Genomic DNA, 23,512 nt, shown 5'->3' with positions numbered 1-23,512 from the left:
GTTTCTACAATTAGTCATAGTACCAATATTTTCATTATTTGGTGGTTTGGAAGGACGAGCTATTGGTAGACGTATTGGAATTAAAAAACATAATACACGAAACAAAATTCTCGATCATGAAGAACTGATACACACTTTATTAACCTAAAGTTTATGCAAGACCAGTATATCAGAAGTTAAAAACTATATATGAATTATGTGATACAAAATTAAACACTACCGACAGATCATAAAGCAGAGATAAAAAATCAGCTGCAGCAATGTAAATCAGACCTTCAATTGCAAGCCACGGAACCCATTAAATTTACAAAGGAATCAGTCGTGAAAATCTAGATACCACTTACAACATTCCTCTGAGATGTAAAAAGAAAGGTGAAATATTACTAAACTTAAAACATTCCAGTGGAGATCTAACACAGAACGATAGAGGAGAATCAGTCAATTATTTGTATCAAACGATAACATACTAGGAGCAACTACTGTAATATCCGTCCAGTAGATTTGTGTAGAACTAAAACCCGCAGTTGGGTAAGACCATAAATTAATCAACAGTTATAAACGTCACTCTAGATATTTATTAATTTTAGTATTCTCTTCAATTGCAGACTGGCTGAAGGTTATAGTATTTGGTACTTACTTAAGATAAGGAATGATAGTACACTTATACAGCTTCCCTATATTGTTTATATGATGTAGAAACTAAATGCAGAACACGAGCATGAACTTTTACAAAAAAGAAATTATGAATACACGTGACTGAATGTGTAGAATATGGTGACATTTTCTGTTGTTACACTACTTACGTCATGCAGATAAACACCTTGCTTACTTTCTGGCTCCTTGGTCTTGACATCACCGTAAAATTCTCTTCTGTCTTTTTCATGTTTAATATTGTGATCTTCAAAGGTTTCTTCACAATATATTTTCTGTATCCTTCCGTCGTAACACTTTTGTTCACTGCTTTAATTGTTTTATGTTGATAGAGACAAATCTTATGCCACTGCAGTTTACAAATAGTAACACTAGAAAGTTAAAGTAACAATACAAATACATGTATAACATGCACCATCTAATCTGATTGTGATTTCTACATGAATGTCATTTCCGTTGAAAATGTTTTAAAGAATGCCAGTCTTAACATGAATATTAGGTAACTATAAAAAAAGGCAGTTTCTCGTTTTTTCCGACGTATGAAAAAAATACACTATTCTGTAACATAAAGATACAAAGAAGAGAATCTCGGTCACGCGACTACAAGATGACATTTCAAACAATATCACGCCATCTACTGACTTTTTATTTTCTAACCTCAATCTTTATTCAAGACGAAATTATTTTTACTGCACTTCATTATTTCAGTAGTTTCTCCAATATTTGTATTCATTTTATTATTCGGCTGAGACAAAGTAACAGTTCTTTCCACTATATGACACAGCTTGTATAAGTTACATGTTCAGCTAGGACAGAGTTTTCACTTTTGTTTTTAACATTTTTCTCATGTTTATTTATTTTGAATATTAATTTTTCTAGTTTCAATATTATAAACATTCGCATTCAATTTTATAAAAATCCGTTTTACTAATTTTATTCGGTGGTTTATGAATGTGAATGATATATTTTTTTTAAATTTACAAAAACAATGACATGTCACACCTAATAATTATGTTAAAAACAATTTTTTTTCTGTTTTACAAAATGTTAATTTACATTTACTTTTTGATAATTATGTTATTTTATTAAATTTTCTCACAGCAGCGTCAACAATATGAGGTGAGAAGCCTCATTTGACCTTCATTTCCACATAAATGTCATTCCCATTGAAAATGTTTTAAGGAATGGCAGTTTAACATGAATATTAGGTAACTTTTGATATTAATATTTTAGCAATGAAGGAAACATGAAATAAGTATTATAGTTTAATCTGTTTCCTACACAATCAGTGATGTCGAGAAAACCCACTTGTAGAGAAATATATATAGTTGTTGTATAAGTAAGGCTTCTTTAATTTTGCGTTTGTTTATCTTTGTTTTCTAGTAAAACAAGTTTAAGTAAACAACTTAAACCCAAAATAAACCAATACAAAGGAACACCTTTATACCTATATTAAAAATAATAAAAAATAATATAAAATTATATATTCAAACATCTAACACCGCCCTCTACATTCCGACACTCAGTTACACAACCCCTTTGAAACATGTGGTCAGCTTCCGGTCAGTTAACTCTTTCTTTCTTTGTGAACCTGACGATGACCGAAGAAGGTCGAAACGTTGTTCGCTCCTCTACGTAAAATATTTTCTCAACCCAAACGAGCCGTTTTTACATATATGTTTCCTACATAAATTCTGCTTCACATTCGTTTAATTACCCTAAGCTTGGTATTTAATTTACAGATCACACAGCGACTCTAATCAATGGGGAGTTGTTATCATGCTTTCCTTCTTCTCTTCTGTTTAATAACTTATCGGCCCTAATCGTCTCCCTGTCCCTGAACCCTCCAATGCCAATACTTCAAACTCGCCAGAGGACAACATCAGACCAATCTCTTTACTTAAATTTAAACATTTTATGAATTAAACAAATAACTTATCGCAAACGGATGAAAGCAAGAAGAGGTACTAATATTTCAGAACACCTCCGTTTGGCAAAGTTTATTTTCTTTAACAACTAAATACTTGTCACGTAATTCTTCGTTTTTCTTTTAATTTTAAATACATTAAAATTAGCATCGATTAACGTTATACAATATAAAAACAAAATTTTGTTTAAAACCAACCAAAATATTGTGAAAAGATTGATTCAAATAATGAATCAGTTTATTGGAGAATGTACGCAACATAAACTGACATGTATTAAATAGTACTTAATGTGTTCGCACATAAGTCAGGTTTGAGAGTGAAACATTAGTAAAGAAAGACTCTTTACATAATAAAACATGTAAAAATAAAATGTACTTGTATATTAAACTTTTAAATAATACTTTGCCTTTAATCTGTATTATCATGCAATGTAATGATACTAGCCTGTCTTTTTTTTTTTACTGTGAATGTCTGAATGTAATTGGTTATTTTAGTTAAAAACAAGGTAGCTATTGAACATTTCAGATTTTTCGGTCACTTCGAAGTTGTTGTCAAATATTAGGTTGTCCAGAAATAAATGTCGGAATTCTCTCGATGACATTTAGAAACTGAATATTGAATACCTTGTTGCTGGTTGGTTGGTTTAATTCAACGTTTGTCGTTTACAGGGTGTCTTAATTATCTGCTGTTTTAACTTTACTCAGAGTAAGTTTCGCAACCCTCAAGGCAGCATGGACAAGAAGGACTTTCGTCTTATTTTCCTCTACGACGCAGATAACCCTCGAGTATCTTTGCTCGAAATTCAAAACAAACATTCCTCTACGACAGGTCGGCAATCTCTTTCCGCACAGAACTGTGCGTTGTTCTATAAACATCATTGTTTCATAAACATATTTGCTTATACTTAATTATTTCCTGTTTATTAAAATAATTTTATGAGGCATCTAAATATCTGGGGATGCCTCACGATCACTTGTGAAATAAGGTCTTACGGCTGGATACTAATACTATATAACAACGAATAGTTCAACTTCTTAACTTGTATACTATTAGTCTATAATGAACCAAAAGCGTTATTAACCTTTCATTTTTATACATTTATCTTGAAATAATGAAACAACATAAGATTGTGAAAAACTGAAAAGAAAAAGTTACCAACTACGTTTTATATCAAGTTCAAACTGAGTAGACAAAACAAATATATTCTTCCTTAATATAAGGAATATTTCGTACTAAATCACTCTCTCTATATAGATAAGTAGAAGTTAAGTATGCAGAAACAATAAAACTTTCTGAGAAAGTATTTTTATTAAAGATTTATCTGAATTCCAAACAGTTACTAAGTGAAACTGGGTAGATGCGGATTTTGATGTTGAGTGTAAAAATGCTTCTCGCAGCTGTTCAATTTCATGGCCACTGGAACCTTTTATGTGAATGACAAGAAATGGTTTTCATAAACTATATTTTATCTTCTATCTGTAATCTATACTAATATTACATTGTAGTCAAATGATAAGCTGTAAAATATGAAATAAAACAAGAAATACCTTATTTTTCTCAATAGAATAACTATAATAGACAATTAAATTTATTTATTTTAGAAGTTTTAGACCTTATTTAACTTTTCAAAATTGCTTTTCAAGGCTTAACTACATAAATTGCTGAGTGTGAAAAACAAATATAGTTTTTCATTCATCTAACCTAACAAGTTTTGAATATTTACATATTAAGTACTTTTCACACAAATAGTATAACAATAAATAATTAATACAGATAAAAATGTGAGAAATTCAGAATTTTCCTGCAGGCAAGTTTATTATCTAGTACCTGTTTACCTAACCCTGTTTTCTTCCTACTTTGCCATTTAAATAAAATAATTCAGGTAGATTTTAAACATGAAATTGAGAAAACCAAAAACACATTCATTAAAATAGATTGTATGAAAACTATTATAATTTATCTGGCTAATTATCTTTCTGGATATGTGTGGGTCTGAGTTTGAATGTCACAATCTTTTCACATAAAATTTAATTAAACAACTTTATTTTCAATACATATTAGATAAAAAATAGTTTTCTAACTACTATTTTAGTTTTATATAAATTTTGACCTAAATTAAAAAATAAATACATCATTATCCCTTAAATCTCAAAGGAAAATAAATAAATTCTTAGTCTTAACGTTTCTGTATCAAATGATGTTTATTTGCTTTAAGTTTCTCACTGTAGATTTTCTTTCTACTCTCCATAATAGCAAAGATAGTCAAAAATTACGCACTTGGAATGTAGATATTTCTAAGTGATAATGTGAATTTATAACTTCTTAGCTTCTTCCTATAATGAGCCATGAAGAAGAAAGTGTAATCCATATGCCATGTCCATCCTGTCTTTCAAAAATTTATATATAATTATAGGATGGTTAGTCAACGTTGATTTTAAATTTACCAGGTGAGGTTCTATTTTGTAAGAAAACATGTGGCAATATTGTCCATATTAATAAAAGAAGGCTTACATATTTTACACAAGAAACAGCAACTGCATTTTGAAATTTTACCTCAATGATGACATAGTAAAAGGAAAGTAACTTTGCTCGAAGAACTCACAATGGAATAAAATTTAGTAAGCTGAAATACTTATCTTGGACGGATACTTTTGATAGGTTGGTAAAAAACACCACCTCGACAAGAAACTCTTACTGCTTAAATTAAATTACAGAAAAACATTCATGATATCATTGTCATTTGTGTGCATTTGGGATTGTACTTGTGATATTTGGTGACTTTCGGAAAATCTCTTCAAAGTCAGATAGGTTGTATAAAATTTTCATCCAAGAATAATTCACCAGCGCGTCAAAGAGTGCTGTTTCTGATGAAACTTTTCCTACACGTCATCTCTTTAACAGAGAAAATATACACTTGTATACAGACAGTCATGAATAAATCTTCAGTAATCCTAAACTAAAAAAAAATATTATTCTAGTTTATTTATATACTCATTGTATCATAAATAGCATGAGTAACACCTATAAAAAGGTAACATTTAGTGTTTCATATAAATCTAACATTCATTTAGTGGTTTCTATAAAAGTAATATATTCATTAAGTACTTTATATAAAAGTAACATATATTTAGTGTTTTATACAAAAGTAAGATATCCATTTATATTTTTATATAATTCCTAATGAAAGCATTGTGATTGACGCTTGTATGTTTTATATTAAAATTAAAACAGGGAGGTCGTCGCAGACGGCGCAGTGATTCCTTTCAGTAGAGAGATAAATGACATATTTTTGAATATAGACAATAACGTAGACAAGCAGACTTATTTAAGCCATTAATTTTTTTCACTGTTTAAACACTACGCGTGGGAAAAAAACACACAAAACTGTTACGCACGCTGTGCTCCGCAGGTAAGGTAATGAATTTTCCGAAGGTTATGTTTTCGTTGTTAATCGCTTCTAAATTATTAAGACAGTATTATACGATTGACAAGTATTCGATGACTTTTATGTTCGTAATTGTTGCGTATGTCAGAATGTCTGCGTGGAGCTTCCATATATTTTGATTACATAATTTCATTTGACACCGAAACTTGTGTACGCTGGTGACCAAGAAAGTCAGTTTCAACCGTAATATACATTGTTGAAGTAGGTACTTTGTCTTTGAACATTACATTGATTTTTTGGAATGTAGTATTTTTTTATTTCAAACGTGTTTGTGTTACTGTTAAGTTTTAGATGTGAAATTGTAGTTTAAACATTGTTGTTACCAAATCAATACTAAGAACGACAGAGACAAAAAGATCTGCCAAAACAAAAAACTAGAAAAACTAAGATGCAAACAACAAAAAAGACACCAAAACGATAAACCGTTGACTAACCTCATAATTAACAGATCCGACCGACAATTAAACACAGACGAGATACATCTACTTAACAAAGGACTCAACTTCGCAATAGCACCTAGGTACATTCCAACCATAGAAATCAAAACATGTCTAGAAGACCTAGCCAGGAGACTTGTGATACTTTCTACGGAGAACAACAACAAGGAAACAACCAAAAACAACCAACAGAAAGAAGACAACTTAGATAATTTTATTGACATCCAACAGCCAAACTTCTCAGGTAAAATTACAAATTTATATTTTCCAGAAACACCTAAAAACAACATCTTAAACGATTTTTTCAAAGAATTTTCTCACAAAACCATCAACATAATTTCACAAAACAGAAAACTAAAAACAACCTTACAAAAGAGACATTAATTCCATTAAAACCTAAAACAAGACAAAAACATAAAAATTCTAAAAGCAGATAAAGGTAACGCTATAGTCATAATGAACACGAATGAATACATCCAAAAAATGAATAACATCCTATCAGACACGAACAAATTTAAACCAATACACACAAATCCAACAAAGACACACGAGACGCAACTGAACAAATTACTACTACAAATGAAAAAAGCCAACACAATTTCACAAACACTTTATTCCTACCTACGTATAACCGACTCACGCACACCGCAAATATACGGCATCCCCAAACCTCATAAACCAGATTGTCCATTACGACCAATAATGTCCACATATGAATCGTTTAATTACAATCTTGGTAAATACATAGCATGGGCATTCTCCAAATATGTAACATCAGCCAGCTCATTCATCAAAGACTCTTTTAATTTGAAGTCTAATCTAAATCAACTTAATCATAAAGCCTTAATGGCCAGTTTCGATGTTATATCCCTCTTTACAGAAGTTCCAACCACTGAAGCCTGCAAGATAGCCTTAGAACTCTATATCCGAGACCCTAACCCAACCATAGAAATTCCCAGTAACCAGTTAGCAACCCTAATAGAATTCACCACAATAAAGACAAACTTCATGTTCAACAACCAAAATTATATACAAACAAATGGCCTAAGCATGGGCAACCCAGTATCACCAGTTCTAGCCAATATTTTTATGACACAAGTTGAAACACAAGCAATTAACACAGCATTACATCCACCACTATACTGGTACAGATATGTAGATGACACGGTTGCGGGATTCAAATGTACAGAACACATACTTAATTTTTTCAATCACATTAACTCTATACATTCCAACATTAACTTCACATGTGAACAGGAAGAAAGCAATCAAATATCATTTCTTAACCTCAAAATTACAAGAACCGACACACAATTCAAAACAGAAATCCACCGAAAAATCACGCATACTGGACTATACATTCCTTGGGACTCAGCACATGAAACAAAACAAAAACTCAACATACTAAGAAACCAAATAAACACAGCCATAAAACTATGCTCACCAGATAAAATTAACGATGAATTAGACAAAATAAAACAATACTTCATCAACATCAATAAGTTTCCCCCCACAAACCGTAGAAAACATTATACGCACACACCTAGACAGAAAGCAAAATCAACCAACTAAAGTAAATATATCTCACGAATCAAAAAATCACGAAACCATATACTGCTGTATACAATATATTCCTGACATCAGCAAACAAATAACCAACATTTGGCAAAAATTAGTAACAAAATATGACATTCCAGTTAATACCAAATTTATTCAAAAACCAGGCATAAAACTGAGGTCTATACTATGTAAAAACTACACTGACAAACACCACACCAACATTATTTACAAAATACAATGTGATAACTGCCACGACTTCTATGTTGGAGAAACAAGTAGAAAAATGGAAACCAGATTCAAAGAACATAAAAAAGTCACCTTCACACGTTTTCGAACACTGCAAGTCAAATAAACACAACATAACCATAGAAAACAATCGAATACTAAATAAAGAAACAAACATAAACAAACGCAAAATTAAAGAAGCCTTACTTATACAACAACTTAAACCCAAAATAAACCAATATAAAGGAACGCCATTATACCTATATTAATATAATAAAACAAATAAAATTATATATTCAAACATCTAACACCGCCCTCTACATTCCGACACTCAGTTACACAACCCCTTTCAAACATGTGGTCAGCTTCCGGTCAGTTACCTCTTTCTTTGTGAACCTGACGATGACCGAAGAAAGTCGAAACGTTGTTCGCTCTTCTATGTAAAATATTTTCTCAACCCAAACGAGCCGTTTTTGCATATAAATTTCTCAACAAGTGGGTTTCTCGACATCACTGATTCTGTCCAAGCTTTTTTCAAATGTAACATGATTTAAACTGCATGACGAATGGCATCTGACCGAAAAGTTGTAAATACTTTGTCAGTGTTCTCACAGTGCTATGAATTTCAACAATACAGTTTTTTTGTAATAGTAATAACTCGACACTGATTTTGTTTCGTTTCGAAAATATGTTCCTATTATATATATATAACACGTTCATCCGTGTCAGTCAGTATGTATATTGTTATAAGCTATACTATTCAAGATGAAATATATTCGATTGAAGCCTACAACGATTTCGATTCTTTCTACCAAATCTAATAACGTACGTCTTTCATTTCAAAGATAAAGCCTCAGAGACATAAAATTACCGTTAAGAGTGTATTTTAAGTTTTCCCGTGACGTAAGCTCCAGCTTTGAATTTAGCTTAATTTTTTGGGCCGATATCTGATTGAATAGAGTGTAGTTAGGTATATAGAAATTTTCCTGTGACATAAGTTCCAACTTTGAATTTAGCTTAAATTCTTAGACCTAAATTATAATTGAATTGAACATAGTTAGGCTTATATAAGATCTAGACATAAAGTATTTCCATAATTGAATAAAGCGTAGTTGGGTTTATATAAGGCCTAAAATCTTCCCAGAATTGACTAATGGGAAATTAAATTTATATAGGTCCAAGGCCTAGAGTCTATCCATAAGGCTTTGTGCACTTTGTTCAGTTGAATAGTTATTTTGTACTACATTGTGTTTTGATTTGATACATATTCATTTGATGTAGAAAACTACTGATAATAAAACTAATCAAGCTAAGTTTTCCCTTATCTCTGTTATTTCACGGGAAACTCCCTTGTTTTGAACACATCTCCCAGAACACTGTTGTAAAATCTATTTTTAATTATCTTCCTAAGTACCGGCTTATTTTTTATATAAGATAAACACATAAGAGCGAGTAGACGTCAAATTCTGGGCCGAGTGTGGTCTTGTAATTAGCACGCAGGACAGTGACTACAAAGATCCGTTGAATTTGTCCCGTTGCTGAACAAACGCGTTACACACATTGAAGTGGGTGCATTATGAAAGTGATATATATTCAAATCTTGCTATTCGAGTAGAGTATTCCAAAAGTTGGTGGTGTGTATAAGTAACTAGTCTTATCCCCCTGGTTTGATAGTCCAAATTAAAGAACTACTAGTGCATGTGGTCCTTTTATAGCTTTAGCTTGACATGAATATTTTAAAAATCGTAATTTGTAATTTGCGACCAGATTTCAGTGGATGTATTACCAAATATTTCTCTGCTAGTTCTATTGGAGTTTCCAGTAAGAATAATTTAATGATTCTACAGTCGAATGTTGTTATTGGTTGATGTAATCGGTTGTAGTGGCTTAGGGAACAATATGTGTTTGTGTATCAGCACATATTTTTGTTGAAACCTTGACATGTCTGTAAAATTTAAACTTCTCCCAGGTACGAACTTTCACAAGAGTTGCAAGACAAACAACTAGAAATGTTGGGTTAGGAAATGTGTTTGTGCCCGAAGAGCAGCCTTATCTATTCAACGTACATTCCGAGAATGCTGTATGAAATATCATTCCTGTGCTTCCGAAGATAATACTTTTTATGGAGTAGATAATTAACCCAGTTCTTCGACCAACATAGATGAAGTGAACGAGTCATCTGACGCTTGTGTGGTACAAAACTACATGGATTCTTGTAAAGCTGAAGATATTGCCATATCAACATAAGATATAACAGATTCAGCTTTATCAAACAGCTCATTCTCTGTATTCAAATGTCTAAACTGAAAATTAATTAACAGAGCTTCTAAAAATTAAATTTTATTCAGGTCTGCTGCATTATCACTTACAAAGTGCAATTAATCATAAAGTTAGATTTTGTTGTTTTAAAACAATTTTAATGCAAATTCTAGAATTGTTTAAATTTAGTTTTTTTGTATTTTTAACTACAGCATATTATTACTGCCCTTTCTAATTTATTAAAAGTTAATGAACATAAATCAGAATATTTCCATACTTTTAGCTGCCCTCAATTATTGAAAAAGAGAGTATCACTTGTAATATGTTTTGTAGTTCTTAACTGTACCTTAACTTGTAGAGTAATGGCCAGTTTTTCTACAGACATAGGTGTCAGATCTACAGAGAAGATTCCAATATAGAGTGGGTTTGAACCTGTTCAACAGAAAACCAGAAAAGGGTATTTCTTACCTTACCCAAAACAATTTCTTAAAAGGAACAGCCAAGGCTGTAGCACAATTCTTGATCTCCAGGAAAGGACTCAGTAAACAGAGCATTGGAGAGTATCTGGGAAACCCACAAAATGGTTTCAACTCAGCTGTGTTAATGTAAATAAACCTCTAATCAGATGTGTAACAATGCAGACTGTTCTCAAAAAACAGGTATCGGCAGCTATAGGAATCAGTATTTACAAATACATTACACAACACTTCTCACTAGCTGGACAGTATAGTATTACACAATAATCAGTACACACATCAGGAGCTGTATGAATCAGTATTTACAAATACTTCACACAACACTGCCCACTAATTGGACACAGTAGTATTAAACAATACACAGTACACACATCAGGAGCTGTATGAATCAGTATTTACAAATACTTCACACAACACTGCCCACTAATTGGACACAGTAGTATTAAACAATACACAGTACACACATCAGGAGCTGTATGAATCAGTATTTACAAATACTTCACACAACACTGCCCACTATTTGGACACTGTAGTATTAAACAATATACAGTACACACATCAGGAGCTGTATGAATCAGTATTTACAAATACTTCACACAACACTGCTCACTAATTGGACACTGTAGTATTAAACAATATACAGTACACACATCAGGAGCTGTATGAATCAGTATTTACAAATACTTCACACAACACTGCCCACTAATTGGACACTGTAGTATTAAACAATATACAGTACACACATCAGGAGCTGTATGAATCAGTATTTACAAATACTTCACACAACACTGCCCACTAATTGGACACTGTAGTATTAAACAATATACAGTACACACATCAGGAGCTGTATGAATCAGTATTTACAAATACTTCACACAACACTGCCCACTAATTGGACACTGTCGTATTAAACAATATACAGTACACACATCAGGAGCTGTATGAATCAGTATTTACAAATACTTCACACAACACTGCCCACTAATTGGACACTGTCGTATTAAACAATATACAGTACACTGTAAGAATCAGTAGTTATTAATACTTCACACAATGCTTCTCATTAGCTGGACGCTGTAGTATTACAGTACAGTATTAAATAATATACAGTACAGATATCAGCAGCTGTAACAACCACTATTTACTAATAAGAGATATGACACTTTGTATTTATAAATTTGTCAACTAAAGTATTAGCTTAAAAATTAAAACATTTTTAGAAATATCTTGTTTTTCAGTATTGTGCAAGCTTTCCACGCTTAATCGAGCCTTCATCAGGCTGTAAACTACTTTTTCAAAAACAGGGCAAAAAAGAGTCTGAAAATCTTTGACATCTTTATGTTAAAAGTACATAACGACCTAAAAATTATATTTAAAGCATCAACTGTTATATCTTTGAGTGGAAATTAATACTCTGTGTCATTGTCAAAATTTAATGTACCTACTAACCTCTGTTTTAAATGATCTTGTGATAAATCTGAAATAGGTCATTTTTACCTTCCAGTAGTTATTACAATAGACTGTTCTACTTTGCAGAAGGAATAAGTGTCAGAATCAGGAACATACAGACTGTCTTCTTTAATATGTATCATCAAAACATGAATTTGTTTCAAATGTTTATTTCAGAAAGGTTTTTAAGAAGCTAATTCAGACTTTATTTGTGATGACTAGAAACCCACTTGAAGTAAAAATGTATGGGTATTAAAATGAAGTATTTTAATATCCATACCAACTCTTTTGAGATACATTTTTACAGACATTTTATTCTTTTGTTACTTTAGATGTTTTTTAAATATGTTTAGTAGAAAAAGTGTCGTTAGTAAGAGAAAATAATTCTGAATATTCCATGCTTGCAGAAGTTTAGTGAAAGTAACTGATCTAGCTGGAATGCAAGTTGACGAGACTCTCCGGAAGTTCCAAATTTTTTTAGGATGCTAGTAAGTTCAGTAATCATAATAGAGAGTTGTGTAGAGGTTTTGTTAAAAAATTAAAATCTAAATATAGATATTAGATAACAGGGTAACATCTTCTAATTCAGCTACTAGATTCAATGGTAATTTTTTAACTCAATCTCTCTCTTACAGTAAATAACCTTTGCAACAACAGTACTTGGAAAAACAAACTTCTGTGTTTGAAGTTTGTGTTACATCTAATCATTATGACTTAGTACAGTTTTACTGGACATAAGTGACTTTATCTTTGAAAAACAGACATTTACGTGAAGTCTGTAGCTGTTTCATTTCACTTCTCTGTAAAAGTTCTGAACTTTAGTAAGAAAGCACATTATGATAATATAATAATCAGTTGACAAATAAGATTTATGAGCATAGTAAAATGATTACTTTTGGTGAATTCGTACTACATGTTTAATATATAAAGAAGCCAGACCAACGTTCAGTTAAAAAATACACTATGTTGTTTCAAAACTAAATCACTTTATTATACTTGTCAATCATTATTTGCTACCTTTTTATTAAAGCTCTTTGGTTCCACTTCTTTATAAATTATAACGATATAAAAGTCATGAGTTGGAGAATTGTGTAACTTCTTGTTAAACAACAAAATCCTGTTACTGACTGGAAAAAAACCCATCAAATATCAATGTCGTTATTCTTGATTCCTGTTAAATGTTGTCAAGTACATACTGTACTGATCTAGTAGAAGGTACTGAGTTATTTATATACCGATTTTATCTGTCTGAATTAAACTAGAAACTGGAAATTTAATCTCCACCTACAAATCAAGAAGGTGTTTTGGTAAATCAGGTTTTTATGCTCTCACTTTTGAGAACTGATTAGAAGAAAACTAAAGTTTATAGACTAGCTGTATGATATATGATCTAGATGATTAGTTCACTGAAAATTACATGAAAGTCTTGATAATATCTGAAGATTGCTTGAAACTGATAATAAACAAACTATCTGGCTTACATTTAAAATATCATACACTTGTAATCTTCAGTTTAATTTTGTTCACAACACAACATTAAAGATATAACAAATGTTTTTTAAGATCCACTTGAACTAACAGTTCTTATAACATTTGTTCACATTTAGGGAGAATCCATGAAAATTGATCAAATTATAAGTGTTCAGCCACAGATACTCCAACTGTAATCCTGATATAATTTTAAAGTTTAAAAATACAGACACAGTCTTTGTTCTTGATTTTGCTATTATAATGCTTAATACAGATCTGCATACCCCGAACATGAAGGCTAACAGAAGGATGAAGTTGAAAGACTTTATAAAAAACCTGAGGGGTAAGATGTGTCGCTTGGATAGGTGTATTATTTTTTTGTACAATACAGTGATGTTTATTTAGAAATGGTAACTTTTTTGTCAAAACTCACTAGTATAATTACATAGATTACAAAGGTTGTGTTTTTATTTTATGTCAATTTCATAGAATGTTATCATTGTACAAACACTTACTCTTGAATCTCATCAATGTTCAGAATTATTTTAACTTTTTTTGATACTTGAGTCTATAACCAATGACTGTTATTGTTTTTGTTGCTTTTATTTTATAAGTCCTGTTATATTTAAAGTAATCAGTTGCTGTTAATTTTTGGTCTATGCTATTTTAAATGCATGCAGAATGTTTGCAAGCCGTACAACGTAATTAACGTTGTCTTTCAATTGACTGTTAGAGATTAACCACACAACAAATCAGCGATCAATAGGTTGACAATAGTCCAGTCTAAATTAATCCTTAATCCAGTGTGGCATTAAATTATATAAATCTGGCATTAATGCAGCATCTAATTTGGTTTCCCCCAGTGACACAGTGGAATATATAAGGACTCGCACAGCTAAAAACCAGGTTTTGATACCTGTGGTGGACAGAGGACAGATAGCCTATTGTTTAACTTTGAGCTTAATTCTAAACAAACAAACTTATCTGGTTATACAACAGTTTTTATTTCATCCATATTTTTATCAAGTTCTTCTGCAACCCTTCTTAATTCAGCCTCTATAAAATTATATTACAATATTCTCTAAATCCAACCTTTTATCATTTTGTACTGGAATCTCCCTTAACATTTTTTTTTCCTTCAGCTTGGATCACATGTTCTACAAGGACTTGTAAAAATCCTGTTCAGAGTTTTATTCTGTAGAAGTTATGATACCCAAGTCATCCAATAAAGTTTAGTATTGTACAACATGTGTTTTATACTGGAATCATAATCAACCATTTTTCTTACAGGAACTTGTTGAAATGAAATGAAAGTTAGTGATAAACATTCCACAAGTATGTTGAACAAATGTTTTGTTAGTTTTAAACCTTAAATCTTTGTACTATTGTTATAACTAGCAATGGATGATGGCTAGGATATAGACCGAGATATGTTGTCAAGAATTTACAAAAGAATCAAAGTTAGTGAACTTAAAACTGGTTATGACCATGCAACACAAGTAATGAAGGTACAGCAAACGATTGTTGGTAAGAAACCAGTAAGTTAATGAATTACTTATTTCTGAGTGTTGACAGTACAAACTGTATTCTAATAAAAACTGATGTTTCCTTTAAATTAAAAGTTCATTGCAATTATGACTTAAAGAATTTAATGCACAGTAAATAAAATGAATGAGTTGTATTATCCAAGATCAATAATTGAATCATTTAACTTTCCAGAACTTAGCCCAGCCTCACAGAAGACTGGTCTCTCATTGCCAGCTGTATTAAGTTTATAATATAAACAAGAAATAACGAGCAAGAATCCATCAGAGAGAAGTGTTCCTTTTTAATGATATGCTTATGGTAAATATGATGGCTTATATCAGACCAGTAGAAGCTGTATTAAATTGTATAAATCTATCGATTTGTTATCCTCCGTTTTAATGACAAGTTTAGTTTATTTTAAAACATTTTCGTCAGACCTACTCAAAATACCACTTATTTTGTACTTGTGATATGAGACTTGTGTTCTACTTTATTATATGATAATTTTATCATGTCCTCTTTTACTTCTTTATTAAATGATCAAAATGTTCCTTATGTCATCGTTTCATGCTTTATTGTTTATTTGCAATAAAAATTTCAAACTGTTTTATTTAAAGATGTTTAAGTTAACTTATGCAGAAAATTAGTCACTAATCAAGAACATTTATAACTACAGTATAGACTGTTAGATAATACAAAGTGAAAAGCAAAAGCTTATAGTGCAAAGCTATCAGTGATATTTCTGTTACACAAAGTATTTGTATTTTCAGGTCTCCAAAACCGTCAGTAAAAAGAAAACGAGCATCACTCACAAGCCCAAGCAGTATTTTCCGTTATGTGGGATCAATGTTGCCCTGTTTGAAGCTCCACGAAGATAATGTTAATACATTATTTATTTCACGTTATTTGTGGGCTTTATTTATCACTATTTGGAACAAACTTCTATTTTTGTAGAAAGTTTTTCCACTTCATGGGTTTCAGTAAAGACACCAAACAGTAGCAGGTGGGTGTTAAGGAGACTCCCACCCCCATCCTTCATGCCCCAGATTCTGGTAAAATAAATCAGGTATAAATTAATCCAATGTTAAGAAGTGACAAAGATGTTAAATTTGTCTCTTTTAGTGTAAGTTTTCATAATGTGCCGTGTGTTAAATCTTCCTGCTGTTGTCCTTGGTGTTACTGCTGCTTGAGCATTTACTTGGAACAGTGATTTAATGATTGATTTTCGAAACTCATATGTTTGTAGTTTTTTTTTTGGTGTGCTTTATTGAATAATACCAAAACATTCACCACTGCTGTGTTTAGCAAAAAACTCAAAGCCAATCTTTTGATACCATTTTCCCGAGTGGCGAGAAATAACTAGACATTTGAGGGATATATATCTATTCCTTGTTTTATGATATTGTAATTGAGAACCATTAGTGTTTTTCACATCCACATAATTGGTTCTCCGTCCAGTATCCTTGAAGCTCAGATCATGCTTCGTTGACAACATAAGAACATCACGTTTGTCCTTCCATTTTGCAATTACAATTTCATCATATTGTTGGCAACCCATAGTTTCTCCCTTCTTTAGTTTTCCACTTATAATTTCTTTGGGGCTACCATTTCTGTTCAGTCGTAATGTCTCCACAAAGTGGGTTTTACGCTTTATCAGCTCTTCTGCTAAATCAATTGATGTATAGAAATTATCTGTAGTGATTGTTCTCTCTGTATCTTTAGCAAGATCAAGAACTATCTGAGTTGCATGAGTGAATCCATGTAAGGGACGTCCTCACTGTTGCTGTGCATCATCTTTTCCAGCAAAAACAGTGTTGGTATACGTGTAACCTTAGGAATCACATAGTTTCAAACCATATTTATGTGCCTTCCCAGGATTATATTGACGAAACACTAGGTGAACTCGCCATGGCACCATTGTTTCATCTACTGCAATGCATTCATCTGGAGTATTAGCTCTTGTAAAATTTTTTTAAGAATCTCGAGTAACCTTCCAATTTTCCCTAAACGACTTCTCCCAGTTGTTTGATTATCTGGAAAATGAACAAAACATAGGATCGCGTGAAACATGTTTCTTGAAATTATTTGCGGTGCGTAATAATTCCTGTAGAAGAGATCTTTCTCCCAATAGTAGGTGATCTTTGGGTATCCCATGCACATAATAATTCCAAGAAACTTTATTTCATCACAGTTAATGTCTTTTGGTGATAATTGAAATTTGTTTCTTGAACTATAAGATCATAAATTTTATCATTGATCATAATCTCAAACACGTCGAAAGGCGTTACTATATCATTTGTAGGTGATCCGGAACTTGGAGCAATAAATGAAAAAGTTTTTTGGTTGGAATTGGTGTGCTGCTGGGCATTATCGTTATTTTTGGAATAGGTTGGCTTCATATGTGATAGAAGCAGTTTATTTAAAGGAGTATAACGGGAATTCTTGATATATATTTGAATAGTAAGGACTAGCTGTATGATATTTTTTAGTGGATAAGATAACTTAGATACACCACACATCCAAAGTTTCCTGGTCTTTCTTTAGTTATTATGTAATATTATTTTTTATTGTTTGTTAAGGTAAAGAATGATGAAGCATTTCAGATACGTTAAACAATATGAAATATAAACAGTAGTAAAATTTAGGCTTAAGGTTTAAAAGAGCAGTCTTATAATTCTCAAAATAACTTACACTACTTTTCTGTGACCAGATTATCCACATGGAATTTGGCTTATACAGCAAGTCAACAACAAAGTTCTGATAGCATTCAATGCTAGAAATGAAGACAATTGTACAGTACAATGTTTGTAGATGATCCGAAGGAAACTATTTTAGAGGTAAGAATTTTTACTGTTAAAATTCTATAAACTGAATTTTGAAAGTTTGTAAGATTAAATCAAAATTAATGTGATATCTTTAGACTAAGCCAGTCCTTAGGTTACTGTTTTTACCATTTGATATATTTTTTTATGATTGGTTTGAATATTTCCCTACTGTTAGATAAAGTAGCATCTAACTTGCTTTTAATATTTCCTTGCTGTTAACATAACATCCTAAACTATTCTTCTGAGAAATCTGTCCTTAGGTTATGGTTTTTCACACTTTGAGATGTTTTCGACGACAGGCTGATATTGTTTGAAACTACAGTGTATTAACTATATTAATGGAGAAGTAAAGGGAACCTAGAAAATGCAGAAACACGGATAATACAAAACACACAAAACTTTATACACATCTGTGTAGTTTTTGGAAAGTCGAAAAGTTGGAAAATGGATTTTCACCTAAAATTCAACGTGGTAGGGTTTACTATAATAATTTAAAGTGTCATTGTGTTTATTTGATTTTTTTAGTTGCAGAACACAGATTGTGTGAAACTGGCATAATGTTTTATATAACAGCTTGTGGAATTCTTGTTATATGGTAAACTGGATAATCTATTTGTGGTTAGTCGTTGTTGTTGTTTTGAATTAAGCACAAAGATGCACAATGGGCTATCTGCTCTGCCCACCACGGGTATCGAAACCCGTGTTTAGCATTGTAAGTCTGCAGACATACCGCTGATCCACTGGGGGGCTTGTGGATAGTCAAGTTTACTGTAACTTCTTGTATAAAGATATTACTTAACCATATTGACTTTTTAAACAATACATTCTAAGAGTGTGTTGTTTATAAAATTCGTAATAGTGTATTATGAGTCGTCAGAAATACACAAAAATACTATCAACGTTTGATGGTGGTGATGATGGGGGGGCACTTGCTCCTATTTGGAAAATGAGAAACTTAATTATTTCTTTATTTATTCAGGATGTGTATATGAATTTTTTATTCAATTTGTAATCTCACACTTCTTTGCCCCTTCCCCCCTGGAATAAGTTTTTGTGTTGCCCATGTTAATATTAGAATTAATTCTACTATTTATTGCAGAGACTCTTCTGTGATTTACATATAAATTATATGTTTTCACCCATTTGTGTAGGCTGGTTTTTATATTGAGTATTTTAACAAGCACAAACATATATTGCAGTATGTTGACATTCTGGGCAGTTAACAGTGTGGAAACAACTCGGTTATTTCAGGGTTAAAAAGTTTTCAGCTATTCTTGTGTTAATAAACTTACAATAAAATAACAATCTGCTTTTATACAAATGGAGATATTTTTGTGAAAAATATATTTTCATTTATCTTTTAGATGGATAAAATGAAAAACCTTTGAATGGAGACAGATCTAGAAAACCAAATATCTGAGAAAAAGTTACAGAGAACAGAGACACTAATGTATCAGATAGAGATTTCCCCACACTCAGCCGAGACAAAAACAAACTTTCTCCTGGCGGACAGAGTTTAAACTTGAAACATTCTATCTTTTTAATTTCTCTGCTTGATCTGTATGATGAAAAAAGGTAACCTTGGATTGTTTTTAACCTTCCTATGATTATCCCTTTCATTACGGGTTGAATGGAATCCACCCAGCTCTTAACCACGAAGGTATTCATAAGAGTAATTATATAGTGATATTTGATAATAAACGCATATGTTTGCAATATATGCATGTTATTAGCAAATATTACAAGGCTTTTGTACACAAAATATCAGATTTTTAAATTAACTTTAAGATATTTTAACTAAAGATTTTCTCGTTATTTTTTTCTTTCAGAGTGTTGACAAGACAACATCTGGTTTCTTTCCAGTCGTCAGTAGCAAGCACTGTCAGGACCCTTCATCTTATGTGGTGTTTTGTTGTGGAACCAATGAAGTCTGGAACATATCGGAAAATGTTGTTCCTTCATTGGAGGAAAGCCAAACAATCAGCAACGCTTTCTTTGTGGATTGTTTGCGAAAAAAATTGAAGTCATCATTGAAAGTAAATGTAGTGAAAAACTATTGATAACTGATGTATGAAAGATGGATGTACTAAATTAATCAGTTAAAAAGGATTAAAAATTACTTAAGTTGTATCACTGAGTTTTACAGTCAGCTTAAGTGAACTAAAAATAAATCGTTGTTGAAACAGCGATATTTTTAAATGAAATGATGTTCTAAATTAATCACTTTCTTGTGTGTGGGACATGAAGCTCTGTTTCTCTAAAGGTTATGAACTTACTATCCATTGTATAGCAAATACAATGGTATATTTGAATATCTAAGTCATGATATCATGAGTTTGACTGGTTCTCTCAGTAATAAACAATACTGAGAAAGCGTTCTGTGTTACAACAAAAAAAAATGTATGTTGATGCCAATAAAATTATAATAATACTTTTTGTAGGGCTGAATACAGTAGCATTTGTAACCCCACCCCATTACCTACTCTGTTTCTCTCGAAATGATAAAGACAAAATATTTTTATTTACCAGGATCGGATTAAGACTGCAGTAGGTGTATAGATAACGTCATTTCCCTTATTTACAAAAAATGAATTTGTAGCTACCAAAACGAGTATGATAATTTTATAATACTACAGTTTCTAATTTAAAATGTCATCTTACAAAAATATTTCAAGAGAAACAAGCATAACCACTGCAGATCTCTTATCACTGTGGACTCATTGGTATCTGAAAAAGGAATGCTGATCTCAGTATAAGTTATTCTATCAGAGCTTCGTGTATGAAGACACGAGAAGTGATTCGTCCAACTTGTAATGCTGTATATATTGTTAATGTGTGATTTGTAATCTGACTATTCTATTTATGTATGTATAACAAACATGTTATTCCAGCATCCTTAATATGTTTGTTTCTTCTCTTGCTAAGTGGACTTAAAACCTGATATCTTGTTGATTGAAACATTATTTAACACAACTACTGAAAATGTTGTAGTACGTGGCTTCTTGGACCTAATCCTTGGTTATTCTTACTGTCAATCAGCAATAGGTTTAACTAAGCATATGAAATAAGCAGGAGAGGTAGGAGGACCAGAATAGGTCCTGATTTGACTTTTGTGCTGTCGTGGAGCACTTACTTATGAGAAGTCCCTATTATTCTGAGCTAATCTTTGTAATGTTAATATACACTACACGGCCAAAGGTATGTGAACACCCCTTCTAATTAGTGGGTTCGGCAATTTCTGCCACACCCATTGCTAACAAGTGCATAAAATCAAGCACATAGCCATGCAATATCCAAAGACAAACATTGGCAGTAGAATGGGTTGTACTGAAGAACTCAGTGACTTTCAACGTGGCACTGTCATAGGATGCCATCTTTCCAACAAGTCAGTTCTCCAAATTTCTGTCCTGCCCCAGTCAACTGTAAGTGCTGTTATTGTGAAGTAGAAACATCTAGGAGCAACATCACCTCAGTCACGAAGCGGTAGGCCACACAAGCTCACAGAACGGGACTGTCGAGTGCTGAAGCGCGTAAAAATTGTCTGCCCACAGTTGCAACACTCACTACCGCTGGTTTGGGCTGGGCTTTTTAGTTACAATGAGGGGAAGTCTTTATGCTACAGCATACAGTGACAGAATGATGTGATTCCAACTTTGTGGCAACAGTTTGTGGAAGGCCCTTTTTTTCAGCATGACAATGCCCCCGTGCACAAAGCGAGGTCCATAAAGACATGGTTTGTTGAGGTTGGTGTGGAAGAACTTGACTGGCCTGCACAAAGCCCTGACCTCAACCCCATCGAACACCTTTAGGATGAATAGGAACGCCAACTACGAGCCAGGCCTTTTCACCCGACCTCACTAATGCTCTTGTGGCTGAATAGGAGCGAATCTTCACAGCCATGTTCCAAAATCTAGTGAAAAGCCTTCCCAGAAGAGTGGAGGCTATTACAGCAGCAAAGGGAGGGTCAACGCCATGTTAATACCCATGGTTTTGGAATGAGATGTTCAACAAGCACATATAGGTGTGATGGTCGTGTGTCCACGTAGTTTTGGCCATGTAGTGTGTAAATATATATATTAAGATAAAATCACAATTCTTAATACTGAATTTGTTGCAATTGAAATAATAATAACAGTGCAAAATATTTCATAATTTCCTCAATTAATTAGGTTATTCGTTTAATGAATGTGGTTGCTGCGAATTCTGATATAATTTCATCCATATTTAATGGTAGCACAATATCTACTTCAAGAGAGATAATGGCCAAATTTACAAGTCAAGAGAGAATGGTCACATTTACCAGCATTATATCATTCTTGATAATTGTTATGCTATAATGAAGATCTTTGGCTGACAAGTATATGTCAAGGTACTGTGAGTTGTGAATGTTCTATTTTCACTCAAATATGAAAAAGGTTAATTTAAAAACAATTTTGCGTGACTTGCCATCAATCTTTAAACAATTACTGTTCAGAGAAAATATCTCAATTAAATAAAGGAAGTGTTAGTGATTTTATCATTACAAATAATTTGAACTTTGTGGAAGGCCCCCAAACGTGAGTGGAGCCATTGAATGAGTAAGAGAGACGGTAAGAATCCTGAAAGAGAAATGTTTGCTAGCTGATGTTAAAGAAAAGGAAACGAGATATAAATAGGGTTAGTACTGACCACAACTGAGGGTATAGGGGGTAAAACATGGAAGTAGAGAAATTACATGGATATACGACATCAAGAAGTGACTGGAAGAGAAAGAATGACAAACTGGATGTAGCATGATACGAATCCATCAGAGAGACTAGTTGTGTTGAACTGAATTTTCCCCAAGTAGCAGATAGGTACGTTTAATAATGGGAAGTATGAACAGAAAATTCCACAGAGTAGTTTCAGTTTGAAAACTTAACGCAGTTTTAAGCTGTATGAAATATAAACATATTTAGATTAGACACGTTTCGTGGTATGTAAAATTATTTATTAAGGACACAGCAACGACAGTAAACTGTGTGTACTTCTTGAGACAAAGGTATGCTCGCCTATATTGGAGCAGTGAACGGGTCGGTGTCTCTGTTCCTCTCAAGTCCGGTTTATATCCAACTAAACACTATAATGACAAACTAGAAATTTGACAGCATATAAGTTACGAGAAAAAAAGAAACCCCGTATCCTTTCTCTTACGATAACGTCACCAACTAACTGGCCACTCTCCAACAAGATTTTACAACAAGACATCATTCGTCCAGAAAAAGAAGTTACAGTTGTTCGT

At 32.3% G+C, this 23,512-nt stretch overlaps 1 protein-coding gene and 1 long non-coding RNA gene across 5 annotated transcripts in view; one reads left to right on the top strand and one right to left on the bottom strand.

The window, feature by feature from the left end:
- The window catches only part of LOC143239258 (organic cation transporter protein-like), a 42,831-nt gene extending 41,556 nt beyond the window's left edge, over window positions 1-1,275 (bottom strand). Inside the window, exon 1 of the mRNA XM_076480169.1 lies at window positions 804-1,275. Coding sequence (XP_076336284.1) covers window positions 804-883 — 80 coding nt within the window. The 5' untranslated portion in view covers window positions 884-1,275. The remainder of the gene's footprint in view (window positions 1-803) is intronic.
- A 7,196-nt stretch (window positions 1,276-8,471) lies between these two features.
- Window positions 8,472-20,681, top strand: LOC143239257 (uncharacterized). 4 transcript variants are annotated; one of them, XR_013021084.1, is made up of 8 exons: window positions 8,472-10,439; window positions 10,887-11,164; window positions 12,838-12,918; window positions 14,175-14,243; window positions 15,620-15,745; window positions 16,198-18,264; window positions 19,617-19,912; window positions 20,082-20,681. It is a non-coding gene; the product is annotated as an uncharacterized LOC143239257 (long non-coding RNA). The 4 variants fall into 4 exon arrangements; XR_013021085.1 differs by lacking the exons at window positions 12,838-12,918; window positions 14,175-14,243 and having other exon boundaries at window positions 10,887-11,110; XR_013021087.1 differs by lacking the exons at window positions 8,472-10,439; window positions 10,887-11,164; window positions 12,838-12,918; window positions 14,175-14,243 and adding an exon at window positions 14,250-15,427.
- The last annotated feature ends 2,831 nt before the right edge of the window (window positions 20,682-23,512 follow it).

This window comes from Tachypleus tridentatus, chromosome 13 (genome assembly GCF_004210375.1).
Source record: "Tachypleus tridentatus isolate NWPU-2018 chromosome 13, ASM421037v1, whole genome shotgun sequence".
In the NCBI taxonomy this organism is placed as follows: domain Eukaryota; kingdom Metazoa; phylum Arthropoda; class Merostomata; order Xiphosura; family Limulidae; genus Tachypleus; species Tachypleus tridentatus.
This window is presented reverse-complemented; position numbering and strand designations above follow the sequence as displayed.